This window comes from Sturnus vulgaris, chromosome 2, assembly GCF_052056855.1.
Source record: "Sturnus vulgaris isolate bStuVul1 chromosome 2, bStuVul1.hap1, whole genome shotgun sequence".
In the NCBI taxonomy this organism is placed as follows: Eukaryota; Metazoa; Chordata; class Aves; order Passeriformes; family Sturnidae; genus Sturnus; species Sturnus vulgaris.
Window position 1 is genome coordinate 60,905,886 of NC_142244.1, and position 24,603 is coordinate 60,930,488.

General features: G+C 40.5%; 1 protein-coding gene across 1 annotated transcript; it reads left to right on the forward strand.

Annotated features, from left to right (window-relative positions):
• The first annotated feature begins 381 nt into the window (after positions 1 to 381).
• Positions 382 to 23,085, forward strand: OLFM4 (olfactomedin 4). Its single transcript, XM_088159723.1, has 6 exons — positions 382 to 462; positions 2,675 to 2,752; positions 6,219 to 6,371; positions 12,320 to 12,532; positions 13,438 to 13,591; positions 20,920 to 23,085. The coding sequence occupies exons 1-6, from the start codon at positions 382 to 384 to the stop codon at positions 21,711 to 21,713; spliced, it is 1,473 nt and encodes a 490-aa protein (XP_088015849.1). The 3' UTR covers positions 21,714 to 23,085.
• The last annotated feature ends 1,518 nt before the right edge of the window (positions 23,086 to 24,603 follow it).

Here is a 24,603-nt window from a genome sequence, read left to right on the forward strand (position 1 = left end):
AGTAATAAATACCACAACGATGTGTACTGTCTGCGTAACTCTAAAGGAAACTTCAATGTATCTGCAAGAAATTTTATGATTGAGTCACTATAAGGGTCTGTTTATCTCTCATAACAAATAAGCACCTGGCGTTCAATAGAACCAAGATAAAGATAATGTACCCCATGGAAAAGATTTCCTGGACATAGTTAATTTATAATGGTAATTCATGGGCTCTTTGTGCGTTAGTAATTTGGTTATTATATGAGTTCATGACATCACTTACCCAAAACCCTGTAAAAATATTGTACAATTTCCTTAAGGTTTGGTTGGGGAAATTCCCAGACTGTACTATAAAAGACATCCCTTCTCCCTTTGCAGTCACACCTGCAGGCTGAGAAGATGAAGCACACACTGGTGGCTGTGCTTTTCCTCATGCAGGGCATGAGTGCTCTGGCTGAGACAACAGCAGCAGCAGGAGTGGTAAGATGGGGGGGGTCTCATAACCTGAGCTTTGGTGCCTTTTTGTTTTCCCTTCTAGTTTAGATTGCTGAAAATTCTTTTAAGGTTACTGGAAAATTATTAGACAACTGTTGAGGTCTCTGCATGGAGAAAGTTTAAAGTATTCCTCCATCCTCCCCCCAGCTAATGTATAGGGACTGGGTAATAAATGTAAAAGTGAGGCACAAGTTTAAAGTCAGAGTTAAATTCTGCCTTTGGTTAGATGAGTGCAACTCCCAGTGAGGATCTGAGTGGATATTAAATGCTCTGTGTAGCTTCTAATTAATTAGCAAGGGCTTATAGCAGGAACAGATCCACATCTTTGATGTGGAAGGAATTGGGAGGTGGGAGCTTTCCCAGTTACGTGATTGCTGTCATACTCTGTGACTTGGCACATGAAAGCCATATTGATTGGTTATTGTTGGGTGCACTCCCTCTTCCCTAGAAAAGTGTATCTGGTTGAGCAAGACAGAGATTCAAAGCAGACCAAATCAGGCAGAAAAACTACCACAATAACCCCCAACCAAAAGCTACATCAAATTCAGGGCGGAAGGATAAAACTTTGAAAAATACTTTTTTAAAGCAAAAAATTGTATTAGTGAAAGACAGTTTTGATTTTGTACTGTCCCTTTTTTTCTTTTTTTTTTTTTTTTTTAATTTAAAATGAGGCTTCAGTTTTCAGAAAAAAAGTTTGTGAATATCTTAAGAACTTTTTCAATAAAGCAAGGAATTTTGGTTTTGTTTGACCAAAAATGGTATTTATTAGTCAAAATTTGAGAAAAAAACCCATTTTGATTCCTGATAGTTCTTTCTAATTTATCTGGTTTATTCACCAACCAGAAAACTGCTGTGTGCTCCTAGTTACATTTTTTAAGTTTGGGAGTGTTGTGGATGCAGGCAGTGAAGTTAGCACCTCTTGGGAAGGTGCTTTTATCTGCTCAAGAAATGAAAAGTTGCAAAATTCAGGATGGAGGTGTTATAATGTATGTTGATAGGCTGAGGATAGAAAGCTTAATAGGGGAGAAAGTCCTCCTTAGTCTGCTTAGCTTTAAGCTACTCCTCAGTTTGTGTAATTTGCACAATTTGTGATGCTCTGCCCTAACACTGTTAATTGCTACCAGCTGCCCGTCATGTTCAGTGTAATTGTATGAGCACACAAGTGCCTGTTCAAGAAGGTTAATTTGACAAAATGTCCCACAAAGCTTGTTTGTACCGTGCCACTTAATAGACCTGCCCTTTGCTGGCCATTTGGATTTCATCACCATCCCCTGGCTCAGGAACAGGGTTCCAGCTGGGATTTGGGAAATGCAGAAAGACCTAGTGGTGAGTATCCTGTTGCAGAGGAAGCCCATTTGATGCTCCATCTGTTATACCATTTGACATTGAGGGTGTCTTGCTCCAATTCCCAGCTGGACAGAGGTTTTGGTGAGACCCCGTTTCAGGTGACAGTGTGCTGCATCACAGGAATGCACCGTGCTCTTCACACTGTGCGGGGCCATGGTAACCCCCAGTATGGTGCCGGGCTGGCAGCTGCTGTCCTTGCTATGGCAGGAGGGCAGGTGTTAGCCACAGATGGAAGTTAAAGGAAATGCATGTATTCTTATTGCATAAAAGGCTCCCAAGGTGGATCTGGCTGTATCCTTGGCAATGTGGTGTCTTCTCACAGTGCTCCCTCTCCACGGTTGGATGCTGTCACTTCCATGGTGCTACTAACAGAGTAGGACATATTTCCCAGCCATAACAGCTCACAGCCTGACAGCTTGGTGTGAAAGGGGCAGTCAGTCCTCTACTTAGAGGCTGGGGCATGAGCTGAGTTGTGAGGAGGGGACATTCCTGCTGGGAGGACAGTATTCTCTAGATTTAGGGCAGAGGGGCATGGCACTGTCCTTTTAGAGTGCCATGCAATCTGCCACGGCTGCCTGTCACATCCTCAGCTCACACCTCCTGGACAGGCTGAGCATCCCCTGCCTTGCTCTGGTCACACAGATCCTTTCTTCAGGAAAAGGTGTCTGTGAAGCGACATTGTGCCCAGGGAAACTATCGCCTCAGCAGATCAGAAATTTTAGTTGCTCAGGATAGCTCCTATAATAAAATCAAAGTGCTTTGGAGCTGTGGGATGGGGACTAACTGGTGGAGAAGGGATGGTGCCATATGCAGGAAATCACACTAAAAAAATCTTTCCTTTGCTTTTCAGACCACTCATCTCAGTACTATGCTTCCATATCTGACTCAGCCTGGGAGTATCAATGGGAAATCGCACACTTCCCCAAAGGTATAACCATTACTATTCTTCAATATCGTCCAGAAAAGACTAAATTTAGGAACTTATGTCCTTTTCTTTAAATGCTACTCAGTCATTTAGTGACTTAACTCTGACACATGTAAGTCAGTCGTGCTGCCTGGAAAAGCATTTTTATGTTGTGTATCCAGTACTTTAGGAAGTAGTGAATCTCCAAAATCATCACTACTGTTACCATGGCATTCAATGCCTTAAGTCAGACACAAAACTTTGTCATTAACCTTGTAACTACTGAACTGGACCACAGACATGAAACAGATGGGCCCCTGGGGATTTAATGCCAATATGGCAAACAGTTTGGGGATTACAATCTCCCTGACAAGACTTCTCTCATAAACTAGAACAGGACTTTGAAAGTATCTTCTGAGGAGTGCCCACTTATCGCTGGGAGTGAGAAATCTCGATTATCCCTCTTCTACCTAGTTAAAAGACTATCAGCTATTTGGTGATAGAGGGACCTGAATCTTATTTCTGTGCCTTTTGGTACAGTGCTTAAATCCACGGTCTTTAGATTTCCGAGTTCAGTTTCTTTCCCTCTTTGTATCAGTGACTGTTTAATTACAAGTTCACTTGGGAGCAGATTCAATGGGCCACACTTGCTCAGTATGGTCCTGCAGATTGTTGTCAAAAACAGAGTTGATCCAAAGCACAGGTTCAGCCTCACAGCAGATCTTTTGTATGTCTGCTCCTTGCCCATCTGAGGTGGCTTCTGTCCCTACTGTGGCCCTGCTATGTGCTTTCTGTGGGTCCCATTCTTTTTCTTAGCATAAGCAAATAGCTGATTTAGAGCTGAGAATGTCACTAGGCTACAGTGACAACTTTCCTGATTTTCAAAAAATTGAGTAACTGCTTGCTCCTACTCCCTTTGTTAATTTGAAGGGATGCGGAAAAGGAACATTTCTCATAGCTTCAAATATGTATATGTAACAGCTTAATTTTGCAGAGCGAAATGTTGCTGTCAAGTCCTTGCTGTAGGCTAGGACAGTTTGCTCTCTTTTAAGCGCTCTGTATAAATTATTAAACTTTAAAAACCATACAACTCCATCAAAAGTAGCAGTCTATCTCATGTATATTTCTACAGGATGACGGAAGACATTTTTCTTACATGGTTGTCATTTGGCTGGTATTATATTTTGATTGAAGCACTTATTGACCCAAGGGGCTTTTAACTAAACAATTCTTGGTCTTGTCAACATCATGATCCCAATGTTTGTAATGTCAGTGGAAGAATGGTACCAGTTCTGTCTGCCCAGGCTGTTTCCACACTTTTGGGGGAACTGTTGGCTTCAATATAAGATGCACTTACTGCAGTGAAGCTCTGCCTTCAACTCAAAGTTCCCTTCTAACTCAAATGTTAAAATATAATGATTGTTTTTCACAGGGTGGTTAAAAGCACGAGGTTGAGGTTTTTTGGGAGATATCTGAACACATTTATTAATGGGTTTTTAAGCACATGAAATAGGCAGGATAAGTCTAGAAAACTGGTTGGTATCATACAGTCAAGACTAGTTTACAGTGGGGTATATAATGCATACAAAGATATAGCACATAAAGATATAGCATATAAAGGCATAGCTATTGCTATACAATGTATAGCATACTCTCTCTTGTATACCTGTACTCATATTTGTGTTACACACAGAAGGAACAAAACACAGTGCCTTCCACACAAAAATTAGCATGCTAATTGTGCAACAGTCTCAAAGAAGCTCCCACATACTCACTAAGCCACATTTGTTTCTTCTTTTGGTCTCTCCCATCTGTTCCTTTTTTTATCGTTGAGCAACTTGCCTGCCATCCCAACCATGCCAATGCACTGAGGACTCAGAGGTGTATAAATACCTAAGTGACTTAGGAACTAATTTTTCATGGTAATTTACATACTGATTGCCATATATTCAAAAATACTTGGAAACTTAGACATAATGCGTTCTTAGTGGGATTTTCAGAAGTGTTTTGGTAGCCTGCCTGCCAGAGAAATCAATGGAAGTTATGTGCTGGGACATTCTGGAATGCCATGAGATACTTCTCTGCTTCCTTTCATGTGAAATGTCTTCAGCAGTCTGAGTGAAGTTGTGAGTGCTTGAATAACACAGATAAAACGACTTTCCACGCTTTCTTTCAAAATGAGATGCATGTGGTTTGTTGTGACTGCAGTAAAGAGGTTGCCAGAAGTGTGAACTGGGATCATTCCTGCTTGCTGCTCTTCTCTTTTTGGCCTCACAGATCAAGACAACTTTGCTGCTGGTCATCACTGTGTGTCCTGGGCTGGTTTTTCAGTAAGGATCACTGTTGAAACCACTGTGAAAAAGCAAGGGAAGAAGTGCTGAAATGTCAGCTCTCATGACATAGTTTTGTTGTTTGCTTTTTTATTTTCAAGAGGGAAAGGAAAAGAGAAAACACATGAATAACACTGGGATTTCTGCAAGACAGGAGAGGAGATTATAGAAAGAAGTGTTTAAAGAGCAAGTCTGTAGCTTTAAAATATGCAGCTGCATTGAAGTGTGTGCCAGAATATTTTAAAGTAACATCAAATATCTTTATTAATAAATTCGTGATAGGTTTATGAATTGGAAACATTTTGTGTACAAACAAAAAAGAACTGTTCTGAACACACTCAGTATTCAGCCTGGTGTTTATAGACTACAGTGTGCCTTGGCTGTAAATTATGGCAAGGTCAGGAGGTGCCAGCCCTGACCTTTCCATCCCTCATGTGCATTGCTTGGTGATGATGTTGTGAGGATGTAGACAAATGGGACAAGGCAGTTCATGGGCAAGAGCTTTGCCAACTATCCACAAGGATGGATGGGTGGCTGTTATGAGCAATATTTTGTAGCAAAATAAGACTCTCTACCCTAGGCCAAACCTGCATATTTAATTCATCACCTTTCAGTGGTGTATAATTAAATGCACGTCTGTTTGCTGTGGCTGGCTGCAAATCTTCAAATGAAACATTTTTCTTTTCAAAACATCCCCTGTTACTAGTTCTATTTCAGTGCTTTCTTCTCTATGGATGTAAATGACTAAATGATTTGTCCAATTTAGATGAGCAGAATAGTAGCTGTAAAACCTAACTTACTGCATTATTATTTTCCTGCTGTTTCCTGCTTTTCTATCTGCTGGCAAAGTTATTTCATTATCTTAGGAATATTGTCCACAAGATTGGGAAAGTAAGGACTATTATATGTCTCCATTTTTCCAATGGTAAAATCTTTAAAGCAATATTTAACTATTTTTAGAGAGATTAGAGTCATAAAAATTGCCAGATATTTTGAGTTCCTTGGAAGAAAAAGGTGAAGGATGGCTAGTAACGAAACTGATTATCTCAAATCATCACCAATTGATGATTGGCAAAACTTATATTATTGCCAGACATTATTAGATACTGATTCTAGAGAAGAATGTTAACACTTTTTTTTCCCCCAATTTGTTTTTGCAGCTCTTTGCCAATGTGTCTGGTTCTGTGAATGATGAGGGGACTTGTCAGTGCTCCGTGTACTTGCCGGATACCACCTTTCCAGTGCAGAGGGTTGAGGAATTGGAAATTATAACTGCAACGCTCTCGAAGAAGTTTGAGGCAGAGCTTTCTAAAGTAAGGTGCTCTTTTGTCTTAAAAATAACAGCTGTATCTTTTCTGAAGAATGGTTGCCTATGAAAAAGTACAGTGGTCATCATTTTTCTATGGTGTGTCTTTCAAACAGTGGGAAACAGGGCTCCATAAGAACAAGGACAAAAGTGATTAAAACTCTAATCTTTGACATTGTAACATGTCATATACATTTGAATATTCTCAGGTCTCTTTTCCAGGCCTTTTTAGCTAGAGATCTATGGTATGTTTTGGAAGAATGATTATGTTTTTCCTCTTTTGGCTCAGTTTTATTAGGTTGCGATTGCTACATGATGCTATAGGAAGGCAAGCCTCCTGCTCTTTCATGTGTTATTATTTGTATCAAGCCAGCCAGATTGTGAGAAGGCAGTGAAGGGAAAGAGGGGAAAGGTCACCAGAGCCCAGAGTGAAGAAGTAGGTGAATAATTGCCCCTTCACTGCTTCTGCTCTCACAGGGAAGAATAAATAAATGAAAAAAAAAATCTTTCTTGTCAACATCTGAAACTGTGGCAGTGAGACTGCTGAATTATGCATTTCTGTTGAAGACAAACTCACACTGCTTTGGCTGCTTGTTGCATGAATTGAGATCCATTTTTTGAGGAGCTCGGGCAAACATACACATGCTGAAGTGCACTGGGTGAAGCTGCCTGTGAAGACAGGAATCTGCCTTTGACTTTTTACAGTGGATAAATATTCAGGATTCAGACTGGGTGTCCAGCAGACAGTGTTTTCTTTGGAAACCAAGCATCTTAAGAAATGAAGTGTCCTTGAATTAATCAGCAGAAAAGGCAAAGCATTAAATTATAAATTCTAATAATAAATATTCATAACCCTCCTCTGGTATAATCAAGAACAGATAAGAAGTTGTGCATAAAACCCACAACAACAGGCGTAGGATCCTCTGGTAAGATCTTTCAGTTCAAACAGTTTGTTTTGAAAGAGCTGGAGCTAACAGTGAAACACATTCAGCTGTCAGCAAGCACATGAAGGACAAACTGATATAAGTCCTGCTGCCTCCAAGCGCAGGAGTTACCTGATTTCTTGTAGCATGGAAGTGCAGGTCAGGGTTAATAAGCCATGAAAATCACGGAGATGTCAGGCCCCCATATTGCTCCCACTGTGGTCAGTGTTGGCACTGGAAGGTAACTGCGCTGGGACAGGATGAGAGGCATGATTCCCAGACAAATATTGGCATGATTCTTCAAGGTGGCTGTGCACCACCTTTCCCAGTCTCTCGTGCTGGTGTAACCTGCCTCCTACTGGTATTTTCCTAAGAATGGTGCATGTTCCCTTTAGGTTAATGCCCAGCCAGGTATGGGAGCATCTCAAGTGTTGCTTGACCTCTCCATGTGGACAGCCTCAGATCTCCAATGAATTCAAACATCTTGCTCATATAAAAACACAGGTTACTACTATAGATACCTAAAATTAAATGTCCAGATTTATACCTGAAACTCACCTCTAAATTCAGGGCAAGCAGAGTCCCCACCCTAGGCTTTAATGTCTAGGTTGCCAGCTGGTGTCAGCTGCTGTGACTGTTGTCACCTTTCCGTGCCCAGCAGTGTACCACAGTGTAGACACTGACCTCGACTTGCAATTCTCATTGCAGACAGTGAAAATTCTTGACCTAACTCAAGCTTCACTGAATTTCATCCTGTCGAGACCAATCAGCCAAGCAGTGTTACAATGCATCTAGTTGAAGTGTGACATATACTTTGGCGTGATATGACACTTTAGGTCAGAAATTGAAATGAACAGATTGAATTATGGTGTAAATTGACGTGTGTGAGATGTCTCAGTTATAATGTTCTATTTTTTTTTGTAGAAAGAAGAGAGTTTTTGAGCATTACCCTATTGATATCTGAACTTAAGTATTCTGAGATCCTGTCATGCATGAATCTCCACGCTCTAAAATTCTTTACCTTTCCAGTTATAGAAAAAAATGCTTCTTGTGCAATCCTGTATATTACTTCAGTCATGATAATACTCATTGAGACCAGGAAATAATGAAATGGAGGAAACCCAGACTTTCAATACTGATCGTTATTAGAAATGATCCTGAGCAAATTCCTAGGGAATTGCATTCGGACTTAACCTAGTCTCACCACAGAAGTGGGAATTTCTACTGAATTCTTCCTTTTTTGACTCTGAAAATCCATGCTTTTGTTGCTCTTCTAAAACACTCTTTGAAGCTCATGGGAACATTTCCTGGATAAGAGCTGCAGGATTGGACCCTCTTAAGGATGCTTTCCATGTGCTAAAAGTCCCAGATAAACAATCTGATTGAATCATTAACCTTTTGCCTGATTGTTGGCTAATTCAAAAAGCAAGGGGGTCCTTTTATAGAATCAGCAGGCAAGGAAGCTTGCAGATAAAGAGATGCTCTCATGTGCCAAGTGAGTACAAACCGTAGGCTGAAAATACCAGACTAATTTTTCCTCTGTCACATCAACCTTTGCCAGCATAATTATGATTACAGAAGAAAATTAACCTTTTGAAGCAAAGTGGGAATTGGTTGTTCCTCTCAATAGGAAAAGGGAGAGGACAATTCTATAACAGGGGTGGATCAGCAGATGATCACAAGGAGAGAAAGTGCCTTTCAGAACACGCTCACAATGGCCACAACATTCTCACTTAACAGAAATAGGAGCAAAAAAGCCCCCTGCTTTTCAAAACAGGTTAACCTGCAATAGAATTCTTCTCCATCTCAGAAGGCAGACTGCCAGCCTTGCTCCTTATGGATCTGTAGAGGTCAAGCCTGCTCGAAGTCAGTGTCCTGGGCTGAGATATTTTAGAAAGTTGCTGGGTTTGTAATTTCTTTCTTATCTTCCCTCATTCCACCCACATTTTTTTCTTTCGCATCTTCATCTTGCACCTTTGTTCCCCATTCTGTACTCTCCAAATATATGCTGGAGAAGTGTCTGCTTGCATGCTGCAAAACCTATTTTGATAAATACCAGTTGCAGGTAAATGACACACTAAATGAGCATTGCAGATTTTTCTTGCCCTTTTCATTAAACGAAGGTGAAAATGCTTGGAATGAAGAAAAACTGAAACTGAGGGTGTTTTTCCTTACGTATGCCTTACGTGGTTCCATTTTCTTCCCATAAAGGACTAATCCAGGCCCTATGCACTCATCATACCCTACTTTAGGCTTTTATGACAAATGCAGCAGCAATCAGTACTAGTTATTGGTCTGTATCCCTAAAAATAGGATGTGCACAGAATTTCTGTGCCAGCCTGTCAAGAGACTACAGGCAGTCCCTAGCAGGTAGATGCAGTAGAAGAGCAGGGATTACAAGCTGCTTAAATCTATCTGCCAATCAACAGAGCAATGTCGTGTTCTTTTTTCTACTGATATTTCTAACCCACAGAAACTCCTAAAGCAGATCTGAGCAGGTGGGAATCTCCACACAGAGCATTGCAATGCTTAACATATGTGCTGGATTTATCTGCAAAAGCAGTATAGACCTGTTAGTGCAGCACTGCTGAGAAAATTTTATTTGTCCAATAATTCGCCAGGGGAGCTATTAGCTTAAGTTCCCTGCGACGCTGGTGTGGCTGTGCAGAGCACTGCAGAGTGATGGTGCTAGTTCAGACTCAGCTATACTCTGCTGGATGGTGTTGACATGTCCTTAAATGACCTAGATAGTTGACTGAGTGAAAATCCTCTGATACGGGAGGAGAACTTCAGGTCTGCATTCTGCAGTGAGGGCTGAAATAACTATGTATGTATGCCTTGTTCCAGCCCTCAGCATTTTGTCCAGGCTCTGAAAGCCCTGGAGAAAACTCCAAATTCACAGACTTCTCACTAATGAGTAGCCATCACTAATTCCGACAGGCTGTTTTTTTCAGTGGTTCACAGATTTGGTCTGTATTGCATTATTATTACCAGTATTACAAAGGTTATTAATACCTGGACAGATTTCCTCTGTGATAGACATAGCTTCACACAGCAGTACAATTTTGCTCAAAAATGGACTTCATACTTCTCAGGGTGTAGTAATAGTCTTTCTTTTTTGTTGTTGTTGTTGAACAAACTCTAGACACACAGTTTAAACACTCACCTCTGAATAATTTTTCCGGATGATTTTTTTTTGAGGTTCTCTTTCAATGCCAAACTGATTTTGGTGATCAGTGAAAGTGTGAGGTCCAATTACCTCTGACTTTTCCACAAGTATTCGTTCTTCCCGTTATTCCCTAGCAGCCAGGGCAAGCAATCCCAGCTATCATTGTTGCTAGCCAGTTACAAGGAGCCAGGTCTAAGTCTTTTAGGCTGTTATTCCTTGATTCTTAATGGTATAACTTGAATTGTGTAACTTTTGATTCTTAATTCAATACCTTGAAATTATCCCGGCTTAATCTGGGAGATCTAGAGCATCCAGTGCTGTGAGCCAGGGTACTTCTGCTACAGACTGTGGGAACTGCACTCTTTCAAGCAGCTCGAAGTCTGGCTGCACACATTTGGAATAGAAGATCTGTTTCAACCTCAGATTTAAATACATGGAACTGAGCATCCTGGTTTTGGTGCATACCATGTATGTCCATGCAGGGATTTTTTTGGTAGTGGTTTAAGATTTATAGTGTTGTTGTGCCATTATTGATAATTATACTTCTGAGCAGAGGATCTACTCTTATGCTTCTCCTCCTTAATCCACATCACTAAATAATTTATGATCTTAAAGGATCCTCTTCATAAATTTCCCTGCTATGATCTCCCATACCTCCTCTTTGGTACACAAGGGATTCAATCAAGATTGAAAGGAATCATTTGATAAATGTGGGTTTTTTTTCTGGGTCCCTATCTCAAGGCTGCTGCCAGAGCAGAAAAACAGGAAGTCCATGGTCTTCACATAATGGCAGAATTTCAGAGACAATGGTAAAAAAGTACTAACTTTTATTTAATATTAAGATAATGCAAGAATGCTTGAGAAGATGTAGGCTAAGCCTTTCAGCTAAAGAAATAATAGTAATGGAAATTACAGTGCTGTAGATAGAGGCACAAATACCATCTGAGGATATAAATATGAAGTTATTAGTGCAAAAACTATTTATATTTATTCCTACTTATCTATTCGTGATATAATGATATATGAAGCATATGGGAGAGAAATTATGCACCTTTACCAAAGCATTAAATTTCAAGGAACTAACATTTCTAAGGGAAGTCCCAAATCTATACAATATTCTTAACATTCTGCTTCACAATGCTTGTACTGTGACCTTTACCTCAGCAGATATATGTGTGAAGATATATTTATCTGGACAACTATTTAATAGTTCAAAGACTGAAAAGGCTGCGATATCAATTACTCCAGCTAACACCAGCCATATATTTAATACTTTCATTTAAACCAGATTTGATTTTTAAAACTGCATTTAAATATTTCCTCCTTGCTCAAAGACAAGCATCAAATCAGTTCTGCCAATGACACAATTCAAACTTACACAGGGTAAAGTCCTATTTGGATTCAGAGTTAACAGGAAATGAAGCTGAAAAACTTGGGAATACTTTATTGCATTTTGCAGCCTTCTCTGGTTGCTTTTGAGAGATAATACACTGCAGATTTCCTAATAAAATTTCCACCAATGTAAGTTCTTGGCATACTGAGGATAAAATTAGCTCACAAAGACAATATTGGCAATGAATTAAAAAAATGGAAGACTGTGAGTAAAATTCTGCCTTCAGTTATCCCCAGGCATTCCTGAGGGGATTTTGTGAAACTGCTAACAATAAATGAGGGTTAAACTTCATATTTTTTATGTATGTGATGAGAATTACATTTATGCAGTTTATGTGAAGAATGTATGTGGCAAGTATGTGGAAGTTATGTATAGGGTACTCAGAAATATGGAAAGGATGTCAAACAGGCTTATCTTATTTGCCAACCTGTGCTTGAATATGTATCTCTTTTTTTCTTTCTTTCTTTCAGGTTAGGGAGTACTCAAAAATAATTGAACTGTATCAGCAGCAAATCTTCAACCTAACCATCAGAGTGCAGCAAGTGGAGACGGGTGGTGTATCTTACACAGAACTGGACTTCCAGTTACTGAAAGTGGAAATCAGTGAGCTGGAGAGACTGGTCACTCAGCTGAAACCCAGCCTTGTTGGAAGCAGTGCCATCGTTGAGCAAATACATTTGGAGGTATTGCCAAGGTCTTACTTAGCCACAGAGGGTTCAAATACACAGATAGTCTATTCTCTCTTTAGTGTTTAAGTTGAGGAAATGCAGTCTGTCTCTACTGCAGCTAGCAGAATTATTTTAGCATTTCATCAGCATAAATTAAAAGAAAGCTTGACCTTAAATGTATTAACAGCTTATTTCTTGATACAGAGCACAGAAAAGCAAAGAAACCCCAAAGCAAATGGAGGCCACTCTGGTTTTGCCAGATATCTGCCTGAAAGTTAAAAGTTTTGCATAGTATTAAACACACAAGCTGATTAAATTATTATAATAAATATTAATTTACAGACCTCCATGCTTGAAAGCCTCTGTGCTTCAATTTAGATAATTAAAAAATTAGCTGCTGGTTGCTAAGGCAGTGGCCCAATCAATATGAAATCAAGAAGTGAGAAAGACTATCACCTTCCTAGCAGACTATAAATTACATTTTCAAAATTGTAGTTAATCATTCACCTAGAGAGAATAATTACTTAAGATGGAAAGTGAAATCTCATTTGCTCCATTGCCCAGTAGATCATCAAGCAGGTGGTTAAAATCACTATTTATCTTTGCAAATAAAATTTGCAGATACTTTTGTAAGACTGGAATAAGTACTTTTTATGTTTAACTGCTAGCACTTGCCTAAGATTTACTGGATATTTTTACACTATGAGTAAAATAATACTATTTTTGCATACTGTTATACTTAGTCTTAAAGCATATGTTTGATGTTGCATACTCTGCTGGAAATGTCAAGCTGAGGCTACAGGATAAGGCCTGTTTCTTAGAACCTTTTTCTGTAGTAGCATCCTCTGTGATCAGCCCTGTCTGCAAATATCTGTAATATGACATTGACATTAAACTTGTTGTCTTTTTTTCCCCTCTAGATCACTAATCTGACTATCCTGGTAAATGAACTAGAGTCACTGGACAAAAACAATGTCCTTGCAATCCGTCGACAAATTGCTTCTCTGCAAAATCGATTGAAAGAGTGTGAAGAGAACGCAACCAAAACTACACCACCCCCTTATTTCCCACCAGGTAAGCATTTCTGTTGGATAACACAGAAGAGATAATATAATATGTAGTTAGAACTGTAAATGCAGAGACTTCCCTTTGTTAATTACAATCGTTAAATACAATTTGTTAAATACAATCGTAATGATACTCCTTAGCTCTTAAAAAATTGAGCAGATAGCTCCTAATGTTTCATCAATGATTCAAAAGGAAAATGAAGGCAGTAATCAAAGTCTTACAAACACAGTAGCTGTTTTCAGCTAGAAGAAGTTGCAGTCTTCCTCTTACCTGTAGTGTGAAAAGTGAATCTCTATCCCTCTTCTCTCTTTTTTTTTCCCCCCAGAAAAATTATCTGTGGGAAACGATGTTTTTTTACTAACTAGCTTTGATTTTTAGTAGCTCCTGTGTTCATGGCAATATTGCTCTAATGCTGCTTGTATGTATGAGCAACTCTTGATGTACTAAAGCCGTTGAGATGCAAGCTCCAGAAGGGAGCTTCTCATGAAGATTACTTTTGCTTCACCATCTGAAGATGCTTCTAAAACAGTGGTCAAGGGACCTGGGGAAAAATTCTGGTCTCAGGAAGATAAGGAGGAGCTGTATTACTGATTTCAATGGAATTAAGCTTTTAGTTTTCTTAACTAGGAAAGGTTATATTCTGTGGCTTGGATTGGTGACTCCCAGAGTGCAGCTCATATAATGGTGTTCAGAGTTATGGAGTGTGTGGTAATTAGTTTATAACTGAAAGAACTTTTGTCTTGACACTGTGTTCAGTTTGAAAAATCACATTGTGAGTGAATCATAGTCTGAGAAATTTTGAGAGTTAGATATGATATACTGGAGCAAAACATTTAGGAACATTAGATTAGATATGCCAGGTCAAGAATCCCAGTTGCTAACAGAGAGGAGGATTTCTAAAACAATGTTGGTCCCCTGAATGTTTTATACACAGGGGGTTCCTTTAGCCAGAGTATTTTAAGACCAAAAGTGTTGTGTTGTATATAATACCTAGGGGGAGATTCTTGCTTTTTCACATAAGCTGGTTACCAATCAGCTAGAGGAGCCCATTATAAAGGAAGAGCCATGTCCTGCTTTCAAGGAGCAAAAATTTGCACCTACCAGCATTTACCTCTCATCACCTTGAGGTCAGCTAATTCAAGCATCTCATTGGAAAGGTGAGAGGCAGAAATACAAGCTCCCCTTAGGGTGAGCAGTCCCTCCTTAGGGCTTCATGGCAGTGCAAGCAGTTGCTGTGTTTCTCTGACAGAATGCATGAGTAACACCTTGTCTGGGATTCAGACAGGAGAGAAATCTGAAACAAAAAGCTGCAGTAAAAAATCTCAAGGTCTTTCTCTGCTCCTTAAGGAGGGGCTTAAAATGTTTCAATGAAAAAATCTCCACAATGTTTTAGAAATACTTGAAGGACATCTCACTGATTTATTGACGGTGATGGTGTGTGGAAAGAAACAATCTCGTTCTCTTCAAGCCTACAGCAAGCTTTTGTTTTGGTGAAAAAGTCATGATCTAGAGCAGGATGGTAGCTCTGGGATGGGTAAATGGAACTGCATGGAACTGTGACTGTAATAGACTTATTCAGCATTGTTTCTCAGGGCATGGTAGGGAGATGGATAGACTTTATCTGGTCCCAGAATGGTATTCCTTTGGCATTGCCTTATTCCTGACTGGTTGCACAGGCACCTTTGCATATGCAACAGTGCATTGTAGCAGAAAAGAATGAAGGAGGTCAAAACTCTACTTGGTATGACAACTTCCAGAGAGTTACCAGCACTGACATCAACTGAGGACAACCTCTGATGTCTGTGAGTTTTTCTGTCCAGAGTTAGGAACCTGGGAGATGTTGGAGGATGTTTGTGAGTGTATTATCACATGGCCTCCTTTGGGGTGAGCGTGGTTTCTGAGGATGGCACAAAGGACTGGCAGAGAAACTGTTGTAGGCTAGCAAGTTTTCTTCGTGTTGGAAGATGCTAGCTCTACAGATAACCCAGGGGTTATGTAGGCTCAGATCCCTGCTAATCCACACAGGACTAGCATATTGTGACTTTGTGTGACTGATGGGGAGCAACTATCATCTATGCAGACAACTTTGTAGAGCAACTACATGTCTTGCAGACTGTATCTGAAAACAGTTAGAAGCAGTAAGATAGTTTTGCTTGGGAAGATGGAGTAAGTATGTGAGAGAGCTGCATCTCCTAGCTGGTCATTTTGAAGGTGCTGCATGGATGCTCACAGCTAAGCCTCTGGAGCTTTCTAGCACCCATTTGTGTGTTTGAATACAATTTCCATATGTTTTCTCTGCAAGCTTGAATGCCTTGAATTCCTGCCAAACCTCTTGGCCTTGCCCCGATTTTAGTTCATATTATATTTATAATGTTTGTATTAAACTGACTCTTTGTCCTGTTTTCAGATTGCTTTTTCTTTCCCCCTTCATCCTCTCTCCTGCATATTTTGGGTAGGCAGCATGAACTAGAGAGAGCTTGGCTAATCCCCGAGCTGTCTAAGATCATGAGTCTAAATGCAAGTTTAATTAAAGCTTCTTGCTTCACACTGCTATAGTATGCAGCCCCTCTGACTCTGTCCCCCAAGGCTTTTGCTGCTGTATTTCTCCAAATGAACAGGCCTGTTCTCAAATAACATAGCAGAAAGAGATCACTAGTTTCCATTTGCCTTACTATCTGACTGGGGAGTTGTATGTCTGAGTGTCTGATATATAGGTAGTCATCCCCAGCATTGTCACCGGCTTTCCTATCTGCAATGGTTCGTGGCATCTCTCTCCTCCCCATCCAGTGGGAAGAAATTTTTATCCATTCATTTTCCTTTGGGCTGATCTCCTGTGGCTGCATTGGGTAGGTATAGAGAGAAAAGACCCCAGGATGGTCTTTTGAGGACTCTGCAGCGGATTCTGTGTTACACCTTACTGAAATGATCTGAGAGAGGACACAGGGAGAAGTGAGTCAGATGAAATTCAAAGACAAAATGGAAAGAAAAGAAAAAAGGAACAGTTTTTTTTTAATTCCTGGATTTTATACACTCAGAAATCAAGGATTTCAAGCTACTGGTGAGTAGGTCTCAGCAAGAAGAATACCTGGAGTAGCCTAATGTTGAAATTCAGGCAATTCTATTGGAGCTTTATAGTGATTTCCTTCTTAGCTTATGTTTTATGGACCCAAGCCATCTGTGTTTTTTGAATAGTTTGGGTTATGTTTTGAACTGAATGCATCCATACACAAAGAGAGCGATATGCCTAGAGGCACCTGGAAAGAACTGGCCAGTTGTCCTCTCCAGGACTTCCTGAACTGCCCTGGAAACACATGCATTTATTCACTGGCATTGGAGGGAGCTGAGTTGAAATACCTTAGCTGTTTAGTTGCCTTAAGGCATGTCAGATAAAACCCGGCCCTCCCTCCACCTCATCCCCGGTTAGATGTTGCCAACATGGATCTTCTTTTATGCAGCTGCAAGCCTGTCTGTCCCCCATGAAACGGGTGGAAGACTGGAGTATCTTTATGGGTCTTCCTATGTCAGTGAGACAGTGGCAGCCAGTGAGACAGTGGCAGCTTTTAGAGCTCTGTCTTCGGTATCTCAGCCCTTGGCTGCATAGGCCAAGGGTAGTTCCTTCTCTTCTGCAATCAGATGCAGCTGCTTGGTGGGAGGAGGCTGCTGGAATGTTTTCCTGTGTTGGAGTAAGTAGCTGATGTGCTCTGCCAGTGCTTCAGAGTGAAGTGGATAAAGCAAGACCCAGCAGCAAGTGCCTCGTGCTCAGTTCTGCAGCCTGTTAGCCAAGCAAGTCAGGCTCCCTTCAGTCCTGACAATGAGGTGTCACCTCTTTTTCTGATGAATCAGAAGGATTAGTATATAATTGAGCTGAGATACTGGTTCTTTATTTGGGGATAAGTATGTGTATATACCTGTGCTAGTCCTTCCCTTCTCTCCTACATAAGCACAAGACAAAGGAAGGCAGAAATACCGGGACATCATTTATCTGTGGCCCAAAACAATGGAGAAAGGAGCTAAAAACTTGAAAGTTTGAATAATGCATATGGATTTAGTTCAAGTACTTTCTAATATTTACAAAATTACATGACACTTTGTTTCCTTTATGCATTTTTTCCCACAAGACCTAGACAGGGAGGCAAGTTTAGATTAAATAAACAACAATGAATTCTTCTGAACCTGTGTGAAAGACACATCACCCCCGACTACCACAGAGGATTTTTGTAAAAAAAAAAATAATTATGGGAGAATTTTCAAGGAAATAAAAATCAAGCACATACTCTATGGAAGCCTCAGACAATTTTTGATGTCATTAAAACGGAACACACTTCTAACTTTATTTTAATAATTCATTGTTTCATAAATAAAAACCAAACAAGTGTTCAGCAGAGAGATCTCTTTAAGGGAAGAAATAATAATTTATTATTTCTTTTGTAAAAAAAGGTCTCTCCGCTGAACACACGTTTGTTTTTTATTTATGAAACAATGTATAAATTATTAAAATAAATCTGGAACTGTGTTCTGCTTAATGACATGAAAAATTATTTGAGGTCGCATATAGATGAGCTTAGCAGTGCTTCACTACCTGCAAGCTTTGGTGCTACATTTTTTTAAACAACTGAAGGGTTTTAGAGCATTTAATAACCATTTAATTCTGAGATGAGTTTATTGTCATTTAAGCACAGTAATATATTCAGTATGTCACCAGCTTTAAAGAAGTCCTCATGCCAGAGGTAGCAATACATAACAGAGATATGAGAAAAAAACAGTTCAAATTGATTTATGAAATTGGCAGGCTGCAAGCCATTTTGCACTGGCTGCCATAGCTTTCTTGCTTTGCATGAGCTGAGGTGTAAGCACCTCCAAATGCTGGTAGCTGTGCCAAGTGCTGAGGCCATGTTACTAGACATGTTACGTGCCATTTCCAGAGATACATCCTGGCCAGCCATACAGCAGTGCCTGCCTTGTGTGCTATATTTGGAAATGAGGTTTCTGCTCCAGGGCCTCGTCCTTTGTAAAGCACTTAAGTGCATGCTTAAATGCTCATCTGCTCCAAGCCAGGAATGCTGATTCGAATGGATTCTTGGTGGCACGAAGGAAAGCAGCATTCAACCAGGGTCGTGCCTTGCTTCAGCTGCAAGAAACCCAGGATACAAAATTGTCTGAGGGAGGAGATGGGAGTGTTTACAATTCATGCCACCTTCTCTGCTATCAGATGGAGACTTAGTGATAAAAAGCTGCTCCCATGGGCAATACTGACCCCCAGGAAATTGCCAACATGGCCTGGGACATAGGGATTTATCTCATTATAGTGATTTATATTTAATACAAAACTGCTCCCCACCTTCCTCACAGATTTTGAGAGGAGGCTGCAGGTGAATCACATGTCCTTCAGGTCACAGTCACTAGCATATAAGACAGTACAAAACTGTGAGAAGTGAAGGTGTTATGTAGTAGAAGCAGAGAAATAGTACATTTTGAGAAAGTGGGAGACATACAGAGCTTCACTGCCCAAATCGACTTTGCACAGTGGTACAAATGTCAGTGCTTGAACACTACTAACATTCAGGACATAGGTTTTCTAATCCCACAGGTAGAGCACCTTTCTCCTGGGCAAAGCAGATCAGAAAAAAATGTCTCTGCTTTTGCAACTGTGCATTTTTTCACCAATTATCTTGTTTCCCAGTCTTTTTCTAAGCAGAACATTTCAGATTGGTCTGCCTCTAATTTTCCCTCTTTCTGTGAGATAGACTGCAAAGCCTTTGAGAGCAAAATGTTTCCTAGATTTTTTTCTGTCTGTGGTTTCAGGAGTTTCCAATTCATCTCCATAAGTATTGTCTGGCCATGCTTAGGGATGGTCAGCTTTAAGGGCAAAAGATAAAATCTTTCTCTGTTATTCCTCTTTCTTCTTTGTGCTAAGACAGAGGTTATTTATATGCCAGACATCCCTTCATATGACTGAGCTTATGAGCCATTCTTGTCATAGAAACTGCAAGAAATCGTGACATGGTTCCCACTCAAAGTATTAAAACCTCAAAGATAGTCTTGACTTTCATCAGCACCACAGCTGTCACTGCACAGAGTTCCTGTTTTGAGGGAGGTATTATTAACACCAAAATTTGTGGCCATTAATTTATTAACTAATTGATGTGTGAGTCTTGGGTCTATTCATATTCTACTCCATCTTTAATAAGGAAGACTATCTAGTAGCTAGAACACCCCAGTGAACTGGGAAACATTGGAATACCACTAAGCTTCTGAGCTAGTGCCAGACACTTGATATCTCTGTCTCTGTTACCTCAGGTGGAGATAACCTTACAGAGAAAAATCTGGGACACTTTTGTGGCAGTAATATAAAAAGCTAATGTTAACACTTGGAAAAGTGCATGCTGTTTTTTTGCCAGTGGCAGCTTCACACTCATCAGAAGCCCAGGGATGTTTTGAGTGGAGTTTTTTCTACCAGTGACTTACAATATTGAGAATTTATCAGGAAACAGGAATGTCACTAATTCAGCATGAGTAAAAGGAAACTGTTTCTTGTATTTAAATTATTTTTTCCATGATCCTGAAAATGTTTTTGCAGTTGATATGTGTAAAACAGAGCTGTTCTGGTTCAGCTTGAAATCATATTTTCTTTAGAGTCACCCCACATGGAAAGTCAGAGTAATATCAGTCTACATTTCCTGGGCTGTGATTGTTACTGTCTGCAGATTTCTTTGAGGGCCTGAGGTAGAAGGCACCATGTGGCTGTGACACACAGTTGTAAAGCTGTGATTTTGACAGCAGAATGCTAATCTGAAATATGACTCTGGAATTACTGCTGCTCCTGCTCCTTTCTCCCCCTCCACAGTGAAATACACAGAAATCAGATGCTCCTCATTCTTTTTTTCCCCCCAACTCCCATGCTTTCAATTCCACTGAGGTAGAAAATAACCTAAAATGCTTCTGAAATTGTATTTTCCAAGGGATTTCCTAATGCATCAGGCTGGCCTGCCTCAAATGGGTAGAAACAGAAATCTGTCCCTTGTATGGAACAGCAGAGCAAGCACTTACTTTCTGTGAATTAATCCCCCACCTCCCCTTTCAAATAAGTGTAATAATATATACTCTATTTTTTTTTCTGAGTTTTTGAGTCAACTTGGAACACTGGATGCCATCCAGTTGCTGACCTTGGCCCAAAATGAGCCTTTTACACACAAAGCTGTGCATTTATGTCTGTGCTTGGTCACAAAGCAATTCCCTATTAAACACAGTCTAGAGGCTATTGTCTGCAAAACCTCTCTCCTAGTAATGACATTTGGAAAACCTGTTTGTTTTGGTTTTTTTCTCTTTACTTACAGGTACCTGCATTCACCGTGGATTGATGAATGTTAGCCAGCCTTATGTTGCCAAGCTGAACTGGAGGGGATTTTCCTACAAATATGGATCCTGGGGTAGAGATTACGATCCCTCTAACCCAGAGAAGGAAGTCTATTGGGTTGCACCATTGAACACTGATGGGAGATACTTAGAATACTTCAGAATTTATAGTTCCTTTGATGATTTGCTGCTGTTTAAATACACATATGAAAGGAGGATAACATATGGGGAAGGAAGTGGTGCTGCCCTTTATAAAAATCATTTGTACTATCATGCTTATGGTTCGAGATATATGGTGAAGCATGATATAAAAACAAACACGCAGGTTTTAAAGAAGGAGCTTCCAGGTGCTGCTGTTGGTAACCGCTTCTCCTATGCAGGTGTAGCATGGCAGGACATAGATTTTGCCGTGGATGAAAGTGGGTTATGGGTAATATATTCAACTGAAAATAACGTGGGCAACATTGTGATTAGCAAGCTCAATGAGACCACACTTGATGTGCTAAATACTTGGCAGACGAGACAGTACAAGCCATCTGTTTCCAATGCTTTCATGTTATGTGGTGTTCTTTACGCCACAAGGCCATTGAACACTAAGAAAGAGGAGATCTTCTACATGTATGACACAAGTACTGGCCAAGAAGATAGAATTAGTATCATTATGGATAAAAAGTTAGATACAATCCAGAGTATTGATTATAACCCCACAGATCAGAAACTGTATGTTTACAGTGATAGTTACCTTGTAAGATATGATGTGACTTTTCAGCCTTAGTACCTCAGGGACATATGCATATGGTAGAACTGGCAGCAGCCAATATGAGAGATCCAATGGACCTTTAGACAATGCTACTGCCAGTTCAGAGTTCATCTGGCCTGATGTACTGTATGTGGGGATGTCATACAGGTACTTACACTCTTTAGAGGGATTGCCCACTCTGACCACTAATATTGCTGGCAGCAGTTGGCACTATGGGTTTTTTTGGGTTTTGCTTGGTGTTTATTGGTGCTCAGTGCTTTACAATTGTCCTGTCTCCAGGGGTAGATTCAGTGCATCGATTTAGTGCTTTTTGTTTTCAGAAATAGCTGGGCACAGACTATCTGGTGACTGAGTAGATAATTACCCACTGATTTGCATTTGTCAGAGTAACACAGGCAAGGCACTCAGAAACAGAATGTATTTCCACTGATCTTCATCAGAGTGAAATGAGGCCTCAGAGAAATTAGTTCAAGGATTAAAATAGATTAGGAAGTAGAGTTGGTTGGAAGAAAGCAATCCATTTGTTAGCTGGAAGCAGTAGTATCTGGCTCAAGACTTCAGGATGGAGGGTAAAAATGCACTTTGCTGTGTAAGCCCTACCACAGGAAGGGAAGGGAGGCATTGTGGAAGGGACAGGGCTCGCTGCCCTTGACAGCAGTGATGCAGTGGGACAGTGGCCCCTGGCCACCGCCTTTAGCTGCCTCCAAACAGTTCAACACTCTTCCAAACTACTACTCTACCAGGCTGCCTTATTGGAGTGCTGCAAAACTGGTGGTATGGTTTTCATCAGTTTTCCCTTCCTGCTCTGCTTCCCTTATTTCTGCTTCCCTTATTAATTCTGTGTGTCTAAACCTGGCCCTATGACTGGTCTTACTACAATCTAGCTATAGACTCCATTTTTCAGCCAGTGCAGTGCAAAGAACACTGTTTTCCTTTTCTTTATGCTCTTCTAAGTTTATGCAAATCCTCCCATTGACTTTATTGCCACTAGTGGCTCTTGGTGTATATAATACATTGCCATAGAACAACAAACATGTTATTTGATGTGCCTCTTTTCAAAATTTTTGCCATTCTGTAGTTAGATTCCTGAGAGCCTTGTTAATCTAGGCTCCAGTTTGTTCCCTAGGTAATTCTGTCTTACAGCAAGGTAAGAGGTCTTGTGGAAAGCATGAGTCTGGTCAAACTAGTTGAAGAATATATTATATGGTTTTAATTTTTTTAAATTAGTATTGTGTGATAGTTTCTGAATATGTGTACTGTAACAATGTCTTATTTCATCATATCAGAAAGCAAGTAAATACACTGAAATTCAGAGCTCAGAATCGACAAAGAAAGCAGTTCATGTGGTTAATTTTCTTCTGTTATATATGCAACCATGTCTGTGTCCTCCGATAATCAAAATCAACATGTATGCAAATGATTGCTTTTGTTTTAATAAAAAACTGTTTTCAAAGAATCTCAGCTGTTCTATAGAGCCATTTAAAGCTATTTGTGACAAATAGAATAGGTAACTTCTGGGATGCAACGGGAACCTTGGGCACCAAATATTTGAAACAGGATCACTGCACTCACTTGGATTGTGTGTGCTTAAGTAGGAACAACACAAAGGTGTGAATCTGTGTGTCAACAAGTATGGAAGGGGAGCTTTATTTCCCTGCATGGAAATATGTTAGCTGGTTAGGGCAACACTTCTTCACCAAGCTGAGATGTTACTCAAGATATTGGAGGCAGATGAACTGATAACATGTTTTGAATCCAGGTGCTGCCACTTATCAAGTATCAGCATCTGTTTCTTGGAAACCTGTGAAATGAATTTGAAAGCCATGGAGGCGTTGGTGCAGTAATCAGATCAGGCAGTACAGGCAGGGCTGCTGTGTGAATAATCTGCAACGGACCAAATAAGGATTTGGCTGAGAAAGGAAGAAGAAAATACTGCAAAAAAATTTTTCCCCTCTTCATCTGTGTGTGTGTCAAGGAAGGTGAATAGCTCTCCACTTATTATCAAGAAATGCCATCAGCATGGGCCTTGAGGCTCCTCAGCTCACTACCTTTTAGGGAGGGAGTTGATGTTAGCATGCAAGTAAATAGATTCTGGTGAATTGATTGTGATTCTCAAGTCATTCCTTCAGTGTCTTTAATGTTTCAATGGCTTTCAACTGCAGAAGCATAGATTTAGGTTTGGTATTAGGAAGAAATTCTTTATGCGAGGGTGGTGAGGCACTGGCACAGGTTGGCCAGAGAAGCTGCTGATGCCCCATTCCTGGCAGTGTTCAAGATCAGGTTGGATGGGGCTTTGAGCAACCTGGTCAAGTAGGTGTCCCTGCCCATGGCAGGCATGTTGGAACCAGATGATCTTTAAGGTCCCCTTCAACCCAAAGCATTCTATGATTATTGTTCTATGATTCCTGGGGACAGCTTTCTCCCCTTTGGAAACCACATTCTGTCTGGACTGGAGGCTTCCATGGTGAGCTGGAGGTGGGGATGCTCTGGGTGCCCACCATACTCATTTGTAGTACGGCCCAGATCCTGTGTGACTTGGCACTAGGCTCCAACTGTGACCACTGAGGGGGGAAGATTGTGACACCAGCCATCTCTTCAGGATGCCACTCAATGTCACTGCAGAGTGGATAAAGCACAACTGGGTTGGGCCTTGGTAGTTCAGTACCAGAAAGAAAGCAGAAACATCCCTGCACTTTCAAAACTTTAAAATGTCTAGTGTAGAGGGGCTGGGTCAGGATGTTTGGGTGCTGGCAAGGCTGAGTTTGCCCTTTGATTTTTGTCCTATGCTAATATTTCTCAGGTGGCAGGTGCCAGGGTGCAGTGGAGACTCCCCATGGGTCTGTCAGGGCAGGCCAGGCAGCCAGGGACCATCCCACTGCCCCTGTCAGGATCAGGGCAGCTGTGG

Coding starts and splice junctions, on each gene's coding strand:
- OLFM4 (XM_088159723.1), top strand. CDS start 382: ATGAAGCACACACTGGTGGCTGTGCTTTTCCTCATGCAGGGCATGAGT. Junction 6,372..12,319: donor TTGAGGCAGAGCTTTCTAAA/GTAAGGTGCTCT, acceptor TCTTTCTTTCAG/GTTAGGGAGTACTCAAAAAT. Junction 12,533..13,437: donor TTGAGCAAATACATTTGGAG/GTATTGCCAAGG, acceptor TTTCCCCTCTAG/ATCACTAATCTGACTATCCT.